General features: G+C 27.4%; 1 protein-coding gene across 1 annotated transcript in view; it reads left to right on the forward strand.

Moving 5' to 3' along the window:
• Window positions 1-7,834: 7,834 nt before the first annotated feature.
• The window catches only part of LOC101240572 (poly [ADP-ribose] polymerase 1), a 53,120-nt gene continuing 45,938 nt past the window's right edge, over window positions 7,835-15,016 (forward strand). The window contains exons 1-4 of the mRNA XM_065814795.1: window positions 7,835-7,989; window positions 8,156-8,176; window positions 13,443-13,688; window positions 13,766-13,907. Of these exons, the coding sequence (XP_065670867.1) occupies window positions 7,876-7,989; window positions 8,156-8,176; window positions 13,443-13,688; window positions 13,766-13,907 (523 nt within the window). The 5' untranslated portion in view covers window positions 7,835-7,875. The remainder of the gene's footprint in view (window positions 7,990-8,155; window positions 8,177-13,442; window positions 13,689-13,765; window positions 13,908-15,016) is intronic.

Genomic DNA, 15,016 nt, shown 5'->3' on the forward strand with positions numbered 1-15,016 from the left:
AATGAACAAAATTTGAAAAATTTGTGGTGATCTGAAAGTCATTGCTATACTTTTAGGAATGCAATTAGGGTATACTAAATACTGCTGCTTTTTGTGTATGTGAGACAGTAGTTCACATTATATAAACTAAAATCTTCCACCATTTCATATTAAGTTGGGTTTAATGAAAAATTTTGTCAAAGGTATGAACAAAGAAGAATAGGCTTTTAGAAAGAAATATATTTCCAAAATAAGTGATACAAAAGTTAAAAAGGGTATTTTTGTTGGGTCACAAATACGTCAACTTATGAAGGATCCTGCACTTGACAAAGTTTTGAAGGGGCAATCTTGTAACGATACCCCATAATCATCTTTATACCTATTAACTTGATGATCATGGTTTCTTTGTTTAAAACTGTTAGAATATATCTGTAATAAAAAAAACCAAAATATTCTTTAAATATCAATAGTATATGTAAATTATATGTCATATTGCTCTGTTGTCAATTAACTGAATTAAAAATTTATTGCTATTGTATATCTCAGAAACTAGAGCTAATAAAAAATTTTCGTTGTCATTTTCTTTTTTCTCAGCCCAAAATTAGTATAATTTGAATAAAATTGCTAAAGATACAAAAAAAATATATATTTTTTGTTGCCCAGTGTTATCGCTGCAGTTCGCTGATCTGTCAGCAAAAATGCAAGTGTTCTAAAAATGTAAAAGAAATACTAATTAACTTAATAAAAAATGTGACCACTGATTGAAAAATCTCACTTTAACTTACTAATTTGTTGAGATAATTAATATACTAAAGTTCAGATAGTACATACGTACAAATGCAATGTACAAATCAACATTAAAAAAAAAATTCATTTAAAATCAATTTTATAGGAATTTCTTGTGAAAGTTCCCATTTTATTGATTTTTAAGTTAGCGTACAATTCAAATCGGCTAGTAGAAAAAAGTTTAGCTGTTGATTCAAAACTTTCTTTAAAGTTGCACTTTTAAGAAGATATTTTCACCTCCGAGAAGGTGACAATGTTAGTCGAAAAAGATCGTCTTCAACCCGTGATGTTTTTTACACAATTTTAATCGAGCTTAAATATATTAGGGGAGAACAAAAATTCCAATCAATGATACTTTATCTAAAAAAAGACAAAATACTGTTACGAGTGAAGAAGTTGAGATAACTATTGACAAAGATAAGTAAAAACAGCTTTAAAGATCACAAATTTTACCAAATGCTACCAAAAAAAAAAAAAAGATTGACAGCCCTTATTTCTCAAAACCAAAAAGCACTGACTGATTTGTTTACTAAAGTTTCCAATCGCTTACATCTCAGAGTTAGCGACACAATAGTTTTTAAAGCAAAAATAGATAAAGTGTTGGTGCCCCCCTTGAACAGTTTGCTATTTCAAAATCGAATGTTTATCGTCGACAAAAGAAAGAACAAAGTTAATCCTAAGAAAATTAATAAACTTTTTATTTTTTACAGAAAAAAAAGAGAAACGTGTTGCCATTCTTGCAAATGGGATGGGATGGTTTGAGTGAAAAATCAAATCCTAAATGTTTCCTACAACCCTAAATGGTCCAGAAAGATCAATTTATCAACCATTCCAAATCATGGAAGCTACATGATGATTTAGTTGCTTTTTGCTTCGACGCAACAACTAGTAACATTGGCTGGAAGGCAGGATATGCTTCTTTAATTGAGAAGGAGATCGGTTGTGTAATTTTATAAGCTGCTTGTCTGCACCACATTTATGAGTTGCGCATTAAACACGTCTGTGAGGCAATTATTGGAAACCATAATGAGCCAATCAAGTTGCTACTTAAAGTGGATAACTGCGAGTTTCTAAGTTTTCTCCGTCTGCAAAAAATTCAAGTTTGAATTTTATGCAGACGTAGATGACCCGATCCATCGTCTAACAAAGCTTGTCTTGAAATGGGCCAGCAGTTGCCTAACAAAAAAAAAACGCTTTCAAAAGAGGGTTATAGGGAACTTATTAAAGTGGTAATTGTTTATCTTAGCGGAGAATTACAAGATAAAAGAATTTTTTGGATAAAGAAAACCTATGCTTATCATTGTGCAAGATTCATGCACAATGACCTATACTTCTTTAAGTACGTAATGTTGGACCAAAAAATTACTTGGTTCGACCAAGACCAACACCATAAGCTTAAGAGAATGGCGGGTTTTATTGCACTGTTCCAAGGAAAAAACTTTTTTGCAAAGTAAAATTTCTATCATTGCACCAAATGTCGATTGCCAGTACATCACTGACATGCAGTGGTATCGCAAATTTAACAGTACAGCAGCAGATGCCTCCTTCAGTTGTGTTACAGGCATCTTTAGTATTTAACTCAACAGTTAGTTGTCTTCAACTTGTTTGATGATTCAATTACAGTGATCAAACAATCTGCCGCAGATTTGAAAATATTTAACATTTAAAGAAACAAACAACTTAAGCTTGGAAAACCAATATTTCCACAAATCAAACTGGATAAAATTCTTAATTTTGTATTGCTGATTGGCCAGGTTTCTGGCTACTGTTTGATTTACTTAAAATGAAACCTATTTAAGTGTATTGGTTGCAACTATCTGTTGAACATTGAACAAAGATGAAGGACTATAACTACGTTAAGAAAATAGTCAAGTTTTTAGAAGTGGTAAATGACTGCGCTGAATGAGTCAAGCTGATCCAAAATTTCAAAAATAAAGTTAAATATCCAAAACAGCTACAATACGCACTTCATGAAAACCTTCGCAAATGGGCTCTCATCAGAAGAAAGGAAAACTTAAACAACACATAATTTTATTTTTACCATTGTTTTAAGCAATTTTTTACACTAGTAGCATACTATTTCAGTCCTGTACAACCCCTACATATTTCTCTTTCAGCCCATTTTTTTTACCTGTAATACGTTATTTAGTGAAAAAAAAATTACTCAAAGTTCTCGAACGAATTTTTAAAAACTGACAGTGAATCTTTAAAAATAGACGCAAAAACTAAAGTTTAACCAAGTTAGATAACTGTGCTACCCCTATATAATGTTTGATTTTCCCAAGTTTTTACAATAACTATTTTTAAATGATTATGCCCATCTCATCAAAAGTTTAACTCAAAATTAAAAAAATCAATGCGGAAACGGGACTCCCTTTACTGTCTACCTGATAAAATTTGCCGGTTTTTGCAAACTCGCGTGGTTTGAGCAACGAAAGTGAAAGTTTTTCCAACTGGAAAATATTAATTTATTAACTTGTATATTTAACTATTACATATTTAAATTAAATGGGTTATATATATATATATATATATATATATATATATATATATATATATATATATATATATATATATATATATATATATATATATATATATATATATATATATATATATATATATATATATATATGTATATATATATATATATATATATATATATATATATATATATATATATATATATATATATATATATATATATATATATATATATATATATATATATATATATATATATATATATATATATATATATGCAACTTAATGCAATTAATAAATTGAAAAAGTTATATAAATATTTTTTAGTTTATTTTGTTTTCATTTATTAATTTATTTCAGTAAACAAGTACAAGTTCCATTATTAAAAAACCATCATCAAATACTAATTCTGTTTAATGCATACACAGATGTAATTTTACTAGCACAGGCGACAAGCTGATTTTTAAGACTATGTCCGCAGTTAATCAATAAAGTATCCTAGAGAAGGCAGGCCCAGGTCTTTAAACAAATTTTTACACTTGAATACTTGTCATAACCGAAAATTATTTTATCACATTTCTTGTAACAAAATTGAAGTTTTAACAAAATTTACACTTAAGCCAATTTGCCACATTGTACAAGCAGAGGCATTACATCTTAAATAATTGTATTTTTACATTAACTAAGCTTCTCTTGAATCGTCTGTTATATTGAGAATATTTTTACATGTATATGAACATTTAATCTATCTATTTATACCAGCATTATCAGTTAAATAATTCTCAGTTGATAACCTAGATAATTAAATTTGTTTACTAAGACTAATTCACAATTAGCTAAGGTAAATGAAGGAAATTTGTATGACACAATTTTACATATCTGTTTTGGGTTAAATTCTATGTACTCTGTTTTCATGGTATTAAATGACATTAATGGCAGTAGCTTTAACATTTAATGCAGTTAGTAATTTTTGCAATGCAAACCAAAAAAGTACCAAAGTGCAATTAAACAGACAAATTCTTGGCTATACCATGATCAGCTAATATTGAAAATGGTTTACAATAATTAATACTATCAAAAGCTTTGTCGAAATCTATTAAGCATGTGAATACATGATTTCCTCTAAAAATATAATAATCAACTGTCTTTTTCAAATAATATGTACCAGACATTGTGGAGTTAAAGAAAAAAAAATACCTTCAAATATTTTAGAACAAGATAGAGAAATTGCAAATGCTCTAGAATTATTTATGTTTGTTAAGTCACTAATTTTAGATTTTAGCATAGGTGTAGTGTCTTCACAAAATGTTCACATTACAAGCACAAATTTAAATAGAGAGACAGTTAATATTCTCCATACATAAAAGATTCCATAAAGAGGCCATCTGGTCCAGCAGTCTTTTTTTTTTTTTTTTGCTTAAGCAAAGCATTAGTAACATCTATAATGTTTGCTCCATCAGGTATATCTAGCAATGAAGATTGCATTTTCCGTTAGTTCTATATATATATATATATATATATATATATATATATATATATATATATATATATATATATATATATATATATATATATATATATATATATATTCATGACGTGAAAAAAGCATCAGGTTTTTATGATGTCAGTCAAAATATTTTTTATCTGGTAATGTTAATACTCAAAGAACTTTAAAAACACAGGTAAAATTTGCATAGAAAATATAACTTGTGAATACAATATTTATTACATTAAACTAATTTACTGATACTTTTCAACATTTTTTCAAAACTTTTTATTAACAAGTTTTTATTTCTGCATAAAATTGATTGCATTAAAATCCTAATTTTTACTTTATTTACACTCTCAAATGTACTAATTTTCAAATGTTTTCTGTCTAAAAGCTAAACAATAGTTCACATAATCCGTTAGTGCCTGGTACAGTAAATGCAATTGTAGTAAGCATTTCCAGTAACGGGAGCTTTACTACTGAATTGGCATTGTTTTTAACTTCCAAATAGTTTTTCATCTGAAAATTATATAAACAAATTTTGCCACCCAGCCATCCAGATTTATATCTAAATAAGTTTTAACGAAGCTATTATGTAATAAAAAAATCTCATTAGCACAAGGAAGTACAAATATCAATTTAGAAAACATAAAGTATAATAATATATACCATAAAATCTGTGAACTTTGGCACTTAATCAGATAAAAAAGCTGCAAGTTTTTTTAAAAGGTTATCTGCCATACATACATGAAAATTAGCTGGTTATTTAAAAAACTCACTATTTCTACTGTAATTTTATTGTTTCATATTATCTTTTTCACAGTCTCACAAAACAATTAAAATTGAGTTTGAAGAAAAACAACATAATTCCTGAAAATTTAGAATTTAAAAAATCAAAATTTGTCAGAAGCGAGATTTCTTTGCTTAAAAAAATGACTTCAATAGTTCATACATTTTAAGTATTCTGTCTATACATGGTATGTATCACCATGCCGTTTATCACCATGTAACATGGTGATGTAAATCGATGTTGAAAAACCTATAAAGTTGTAAAATTCTTTTAATGTTTTTATCTAAAAAACATATATGTTAAACTTATATATTTTAAACATATTTTCGATATCTATTAGAGTTATTGTGAAGGTGAATGTGCCCCCTGTTAAAAAAAAGCAAAAAGGTGTGCACTTTTTTGCTCTTTTATTGTAACAACAAAAAATGTTTCAATATTATAAATATTTGCACAGTTAAAATGAGAGGAACCATCATAAAAACATGTAACTAAATTGCAAGATATATCAGTGTGGTATCTTTAAATAAGTTTTTAGAACTTTATCTATCAAGTTGCAATAAGAAAATAATTAAATATTCATATATCATTTTAAACTGTGTTTAACATTTTAAAGTATTTGTTCTATTCACTCAATTGAAAGTGGACAAAAACATGAAAAGACTATACCAGTTGACCAAACGGAACTTACTAATGCATTACACCATCACATCTGTAGACAGTCGACAGGTGTGTTGTATCAGTAAATCACAAATTTGTTTTTTATTGTATTTTTTTGTTTAAAATCTTTCAAAGTATTTGTTGAAATGTTCCGAATTTGTATTAAAAAAGTTAAATTTTATTGAAAACATTTAAAAGAAAAATTTAAAACTGGAAAAAATTGAATATCAAGCATGTATTGAAATTTTTGCTCTACTCAAAGCTTAAGCACAGGCTGTAATCAATGAATTGGTATTAGTTCATGATTTATTACCAAAATATACTACAGTTACCAAACAGGTTGCTCTATTTAAAAATGATAAAAAGAATCTTAAAGATGATCCCTGCTCAATATATTGAATGTGTGCCAGCATTACTGATGAAAACCTTCAACACAAGTCAACAAACACAAGTTGTGTCAGCGAGGGGAAAAATCCAAGAACTATAGTACGATGCAATGTCCTAAATTTTCTTCAAAACAACAAGTGTTGTTCAATTGGCTTATATTGAAAAAGGGCTTAACTAAGCTGGAATCTCAATAATTTACTGAAAGTCAATTAACTCTAAAATCAAGAAAGTCACATAACATAGCTACTTCAAAGTATACCCAAGATGAGTATAAAAATTGTTAGACAAGCTTGAAAGGATGCAACTTTGTATAGTCATGAACATTATTTTGAACATTTAATAAAGTTTAATTTCTAACCACCTAAGTTTAAAAAGAAAAATTCCTCCAATCTTAATCCATTAATCCCCTTAATCCATTCCTCCAATCTTAATCCGTTAATCCCCTTCCCCAATCAATGCTAATTTGAAGGTATGGTCACCCATCCCAACAATTGCAACACCCCTAACAAAAAATATTTTACTATTTTTGTCTACCCTAACTATTTGGTTATTAAATCTAAAGTAACAAAAGAAGTCAATTATTATGATGTGTTGTCAATTATTATGATGTAAACTGATGCGTTGTCAGGTCATATAACAACCCATATGCCAATTGTTTCATGACAACGTTTGATGAATATTTTTCAGGGTTTCTCCCCCCTCTCCCCCCAAAATAAAAAAAAACAACTGATTTTTTAAATTTTATTTAATGTTTTTGTATCTATAATATATATTTTAAGTAAATTACATATTCTATATGTAAAAAAGTCCTTAAGTAAGAAGCTCATCTGAGTGATATAAAAGAATGGTTATAGTTTTCAAGGTATATATATATATATATATATATATATATATATATATATATATATATATATATATATATATATATATATATATAATATATATATATATATATATATATATATATATATATATATATATATATATATATATATATATATATATGTATATATATATATATATACATATATACATATATATACATATACGCTCATGCACACACACAAACACACACACAAAATAAAATTGATAAACTAATAGTATGATAATAGTCAATAATTTGTTATTTGTGACCAAGAGTATAAATAATTATAATATTCATAATATTTTTAAAATTTAAATTTTAAGTTCAAGTATTTTCAGTATGTTACCAGTAGCAAAGTGATATGATCTGCCTATATACTGTTAATTTTGTTGTTTACTTTTACATTCAGTTATACAAAAAATTTCAATTGACCCAAAAATGTCTGAAGACCTTCCTTATAATGCTGAATATGCAAAATCAGGAAGAGCAGGATGTAAAAGCTGCAAATGTAATATTGGAAAAGATTCCCTAAGAATTGCAAAAATGGTTCAGGTAAAAATATGGGTTGATAATGTTTTATAGATTAATAAAATATTTCAAATAATTTTATAGGTTAAAAGGTTTAGCTAATTAAAATTTTTTTTTTAGACCTCATTTTGTGTTTTTATTATTTTTATTTTGCTTTACTATGTAGTTAAGATTAATTTTTTTTTTTTAGTCTCCTCACTTTGATGGAAAGGTATGAATTCTGTTATGAAGTATAGTACAATTTAAATGTATTATAATTTTTTGTTGTAATGATCTCTGCAAGATCCATTGTAGTTCTGCAAAAAGTTTAACTTGAGATGTATAGAAGTTTTTTTATATTTTAAGAGGGTTTTGATTTAAAATAAATCATCATCAATAGCTGCATGCCATTTAAAAAATTGTTTGTATTTGTTATTTTCTTCAAATAAGTTTTTTATTATGAAATGTCATCATGATAAAAAAAAAAAATGCTTTTGACAACATTGAATTCAATTCAACATTGAACTAAATAAACAATGTGAATTCAAAATTGAAAGGAAATGATCTGAATTTAACATTGAATTAAGGCAAGAAAAAAAACTATGTGAATTCAACATTGATTGAAGGTAAGAAAGGAAACAATCTGATAGGAAGTTCATAGTAACTTACAAAGGAGAAGCTTATAGTATTTTACTTTCACAATTTAACGTGCTTTGAAAAGATAAACTAAAAATTGTTTTTAAATTTTTTTTTATTATGTATTTACATAATAATTTTTTTAAAAAAATTTAGGACTTTAGTTTCAAAAAAATGTTTACATTTTAATTGACTATTACAGCAACTAGTTAACAACTTAAAGCCTTTCTTACATTTTATTTTAAATTAATTGCTTGTTAACAAATATGTTCAAGTACTAAATTGTGTTTTCTATTTTAAACAATTTTCCTTCGAACTATAAAATTCAAAGTAAGCATGTTTGGTCTCCAGCAGAAATATTTTACTGCAATAGCATTAGTATTATCATTTTAAAAAAGAAAATTTCAGTTTTTGGAAAATTTAAATTATATTTCTTTCAAAATTTTGTTTTGTGATAAAACCATAAAATTTAAAAAACTGAATAGTATGCATTAGCATATTTTATATATATATGAAAATATGTTAATATATAGTATAATTTCTCTACTTCTACAAATCTCTTAATTGTCCCTGTATGGAATACTGTTGTCATATTTGGGCTCTCGACAATGTCTAAAAATGCATTGTAAACGTAGTTGGACCTTGTCTATCTGCCAAGCTTGATCCTCTTTTCCATCGTCACAAAGTTGCATCTCTTTCTCTTTTCTACAAATACTATCATAACTGCTGTCAAAGGAACTTTCATCTCTAGTTCCATCAACCAAAACTCATTCTTGCTTGACTCGTCATTTATCCAAGTCTCATTCTTTTACTGTATCTGTCCCTGCAAGCTCCAAAAACTTTTATTCATCTATCTTTTTCCCCGCACTTCAACCCTTTGGAACTCTCTCCCATCTTCATATTTTGATGTTGACTCATACAACCTTCAACTTTATAAGTCTTTTGTTGTTTTCTTGCTCTATAAGTCTATTCTTTTTTTCTAGTAACTCCCAACTTAAAAGTGGTTGCTTGCAGCATTGTTAGGAGTGAATCAGAATTAAAAAAAAAAAAGTTATAAATAATGGATAAACATAAAAATTATATTTATCCATTATGTCACCAAATTTTTTAAAATGTGTTAAATTCAGAGTTAATCCAAATATTTCCAAGGGAATTTTCATTCAAATTTGTTTTAGATCCATTTACAATTGTTGCACACCCACATAATTGTTGCATACAAAAAGTATTCACAAATTGAGGGCTTTTTAGATTTCAAATAAGGATTATTTACAAGCATTTATTTGTGTTACACTTTTTGTTGCATAGATATCAACAAAGATAAATACTTTGTAGTTAAATGATTTTATTTAGACTAAAGTTGCAAAAAAAATTCTTCTGTAAAACAAATATACATTATTCCTTTTTTTTCACATTCAGTATGAAAAGACTGTGTAAAGATTTTTTTTTTAAAAATCCCAATCAGTTCTTTTTAGTTTTCACCTTTATTTTACCTTTTTTCACTTTCTTGCATTTATTTACCTCATTCCACTAATTTATTAACTGAAAATTTATCTGGGATATTAATAAAAAATTTTTTTTTCAGGATCTTTATAAATTTCAAAACTTGTCTATACTTAAAGAATTGTCTTTAAAAAAAAAGGTAAAGTAAGTCTATTGTAGTAAATAAAAAAACCTATAGCCTATAGTTAGAGACTTTTTTTCTTCTCTGGATTTTACAGCTCTCTCAAACAATTCATTATTTGAGATTATTAGTTCAAAATCACAAACATTTGTAAACAAGATCATCTATATGGTAAACAGTTGTTTCATCGATTTCTTGCATTGAAAAAAGTTTTGCGAAAAAATTTAAAATAAAAGATTAAGATAGCAAATGCACGAGTTACTCTCGCAGTTACTCTCGGAGTTACTGGAAGCTGCTTCATTGCCAAATGCTATTTCTATAGTAACTGTCCTATCTTATTTAAATTACAAAATGTGTCGAATCTTATTTTAATTCTTATTGTCAAATTATTATTATTATTCAAAATTATTATTATTCAAAATTATTATTATTATTCAAAATGTGTCGAATCTTATTTTAATTATAAAAATTTTCTGATATATTTTTTCAAAAGTAATTTAAAATGAAAATATAAATGAAAAAAATTGCATGAATTTCATCTATAAACAATTTGAAATTTTTAAACAAAATAAAAAAAAAAATGAGTATGAGAGAAATCTTCGGATAAAACTAAATAAATAACAAGGTGTAATCAAATCTACCATGTCTGGTTAAATGCGGTAGTGGTGTACTGGTAGAGTGCTAGCTTCATAAGCAAGACGTTCGGAGTTCAATTCCCACAATGTCCCTGTAAGTACCGCGCTCAACTTGTTTCTCCGCGCAGCGGCCTTGTTCGTCCTGGTTCATCTGTAGTGGCTTTCTCGGCCTTGGGGAGGTGAAGTATGAAAAAAATAAATAAATAACAAATAAATAAATCCAGAAGAATGCATAGTAAGTGTAAATTTAGGCAGAGAAATGAAAGGCACCTAAGGATTATCACAAAAAAACTCATGAAAGTTATTTCCCAGTCATTTTTAATGTAGTGGTAAAAAGTGCAATGATTTGGTAAATTTGATATCTGATGTAAAAAAAAGTACATTGCAAAGGTTTTAGTGAGGTCATAGCAGGATTCGAACTATCTAATGGAGATAACAATAGGGTGAGTTATACTTTTGATTTTTTTCTCTGCGTCATCTGATGACAACTCTTAATTGAGAGATTAAGAGAGAAATCTGAGCAACAGCAAAAGGAGAGGCATTATTGGAAAATTATTAAATGACGTAACTGCTCTGGAAATTAATCCATCTTTTAAAAAAATTGATGCAGCAAATCCTTTTATTACTCTAATGGATAAAGTAATCAAAAATTTAACCTCTGATCAGTTTTAGAAATTAGTCTCTGCCATTAGAAGTGGAAAAATACCTGCAGACTTGGCTTTACTTGAAATTGAGCCCATTATTCATTTCAGATGGTTTACAACTGCCAACAGACTTTGCAGAGTTTGGGTATCAAAGCATGAGTTGGAAGGTGAGAATTTAAAAAATCTTAAATTAATAGAGTTTGTTTTGGGAGTTTGCATCCCTTAATGATTTAAAAATAAAAGGTTTACTGAAGGACTGAGACACATTCTTCACCAGCTTAGCCTTCTGAAACATTAATCAAGGAAAATAGTTGGAATTGTTATGCCAACAGTTCGACAATCAGTGTGGTATGCTTTCTCTGAGTCCGTTAGACAGACCATGCTCTGCTAAGAGAATGTAGAGGGAAGAAAGAACAGTATAGAATTAGTTGTGAAAATCAGAGGCCCCAGTGATAAAAAACTTCAAACTGGTGATAAAAATGTGAGAGCTAGAATAACTCCAAAAATAAAACCTGATGCAACAACACTTATACAGCTAACTAAATTATAGATAAATGATTATAGAAACTATTATATAAGTTTTAATAATAATAGATAGAAAAAAATGATTAAAAAATAGTTTAAGCGGTCAAAAATATACAACCACAAGCAAAAATGCTATTCTTTACACAAGCAAACACACAAGCAACAATCAAATACACAAGCAACAAGCAAATACACAAGCAAATGTGCAAGCAAAATACATATTGTTTACACAAGCTAATACACAAGCAAAAATGCTATTCAAAAATTTGCTATTCTTGTAAGAAATTTTTCACAAATTTAAATGAATCCTAAATCATGCTTCCCGGTAGCTTAATCATTTCGGATTTTTTAATCAAAGCTTTTGAATTAAAAAGTTTAGGTTGTAAGAAAAGGTTTGTTATATGGCTTTGATAATGCCAAAATATCTAACAAGGACACCATACATGCACAACAATGAGCTCTAGTGTTCTGACAGGGTATAGCTCTAGATAGAATCAGTCCCTCTGAGAGATACCACAGAGTTTAGGAAATTTTACTACCTTTGATTTTAGAATGATTAAATTGAACTTTAACCATTAACCTTTTTTTTTTTCTCCTGTATTTACAGGTGGGAATTCAAATCAGAACTTTTTACTAACAAAGGGAGCGCTCTCCCACTTTAACACTATCACATTTTATTGTGTAGAGGTTCGAGATTTGGATATAGAAATATAAAACATAAGATTTGGACAATAAATATAAGACATAAGATTTGGATAAAGAAATATAAGACATTAGATTTGGATATAGAAATATAAGACATAAGAATTAGGTATAGAAATATAAGACATAAGATTTGGATATTAAAATATAACATATAAGAGCTGCAAAGTTGTTACCGAAGAAGTACAAGCAATAGAGTAGAGTCTCATAGAGTAAAATTAAGAATACCTAAAAAATTGTTATTGATAGCAAACCATGAAACACAGGTTTACATCTGCACTTGTTTATTAGATGAAGAAAGAGGCAAGGTTGTGTACCCAACAATCTTTACTTATGGATCTTTGTAGCCAGATGTTATTAATATCTGCCCATGATGAATTTTTATGAAACACTATCTTATCCTTTACTCAACCTAAAGTCTGAAGGCAGGGGATATTTTAAATAAGAGTTAACTTCTCTTAGCTTTTGTCTAAAATAGCTAGTCCTACAAGACATCAAGAATTGTAAGTTGTTGTCATGGATTTTATGATACCAGTCTCAGTTTTATTCATTTATTTTTGAACCAACATAAGTACAATTACTTATTAAAATTTCATTTAGGAAAACAATTTTATTATAAGAATAAAAGTTGCAAGTTTAACTTAATTAATTTAAGTTTAATTAATCCAATCAAATTCAACTTAAATTAATCCAATCAAATTTTACTTAAATTAATCTAATCAAATTCTATTATAGATCCCTCAATGGTATCATTATAGCTGTTTTTTCAAAAAGTTCAAACCTCTAAATGTGTCTGATATAAGTAATTTTGACAGTTTGCGATGGGATGATCAAGAAAAGTTAAGGGAACAAATTGGGTGTCCACAAAAAAAAGATGTAGTTGATGGTCCTTCTATTAGCACTGTAAATAAAGATTTTTGTATTGAATATGCTAAATCTGGACGTGCAAAATGCAGAAAATGTGAAGAGAAAATTGAAAAGGTTTTTTCACCATCATTAGTTTTATCAATATCATTGCAATAACTATAAATTTTTTTTGAAATAAATTTTTGTAATAGGATATTATAAGAATAGCAAAAATTATGGAATCAGAAGAATCAAAGTTTAAAGGTCTAATTCCATTTTGGTATCATGTAAAATGTTTTGCTTTGTCTAAAAGTGAACTTGAAGCACAGAATCTTACTTCTAACGAGATTGATGGTAAGAATATAATTGTATTTTTGTTCATTTGTATTAACTAATAATATTCATATATATATATATATATATATATATATATATATATATATATATATATATATATATATATATATATATATATATGTATATATATATATATATATAATTATAGGCCTCGACGGAAGCGAGATCCTTAGCTCTCGCTAAAGATCTCGCTAAAATGGTTTACGGGAGCAATTTGCAGCTCTCGCAAAAGTATAACTTTTTCTCTCAAAAGTATAATTGTTATTGTAACTAAAATAAGACACACTAGCACATTTTTATAAAACAAATTAATTACATAATTAATTGCTATGCTTTTTAAAATGCAAAAAAAAAAAAAAAAATTGAAATAGAGCCCCGATTGAAATGCAAATGCTTTTGATTAAATTGGACTAAGGGATAAATATAAGAATATTACACTCTGAATTATATTGATAAAATATAAAAATATTTAACTGATAAAATATAAAATTAATACACTCTAAATTATTACATAATAGTTTGTATATTTTATATTATAATTACTTTAATATACTTTTATTGTAGAATTTTTAATTGATGTAATAATTCTTAAAATGCCTGCGTTCTATTACAATACGAAAATATAAAACATTTTTTATAAATGTCAAATTTTTTATCAAATAAATAATATTGTTAATAAATAAATGAATAGTTTGTGTGAAAGTCTAAAGACAACGCTCCACTAAATAATTTTTTCATCTATTAGGCTGGCACAGATGTATTTTTAATTTATTGTTTCCAGTTTAGGATGTTGAATGCTCGATCTTCTTGACTCAATGCATGGGTTAGGCTTGTGTCTCTATTTTTATGACTAGGCAACTCATTCTATTATCTCCTAATGAGGGTACAGCTCTAAAACTCAGTTTTATGGTTCTGAGGCCGGCTGGTAGTCAGGTTTCTTGAACTCTGTGGTAGCTCTCAGAGAGGCTGGTTCCATCAACAGCTGAAAAATATCAAAGTATTAACAGTGCCATGTTGCGCATGGATGGTGTCCCTGTTTGTACTTTTGGTTTGCATTGTCAAGGCCATATTTGGAGCTCTTTGTTATACTTAGGGTTTATTAATAG

Source organism: Hydra vulgaris, chromosome 12 (assembly GCF_038396675.1).
Source record: "Hydra vulgaris chromosome 12, alternate assembly HydraT2T_AEP".
Lineage (NCBI taxonomy): Eukaryota > Metazoa > Cnidaria > Hydrozoa > Anthoathecata > Hydridae > Hydra > Hydra vulgaris.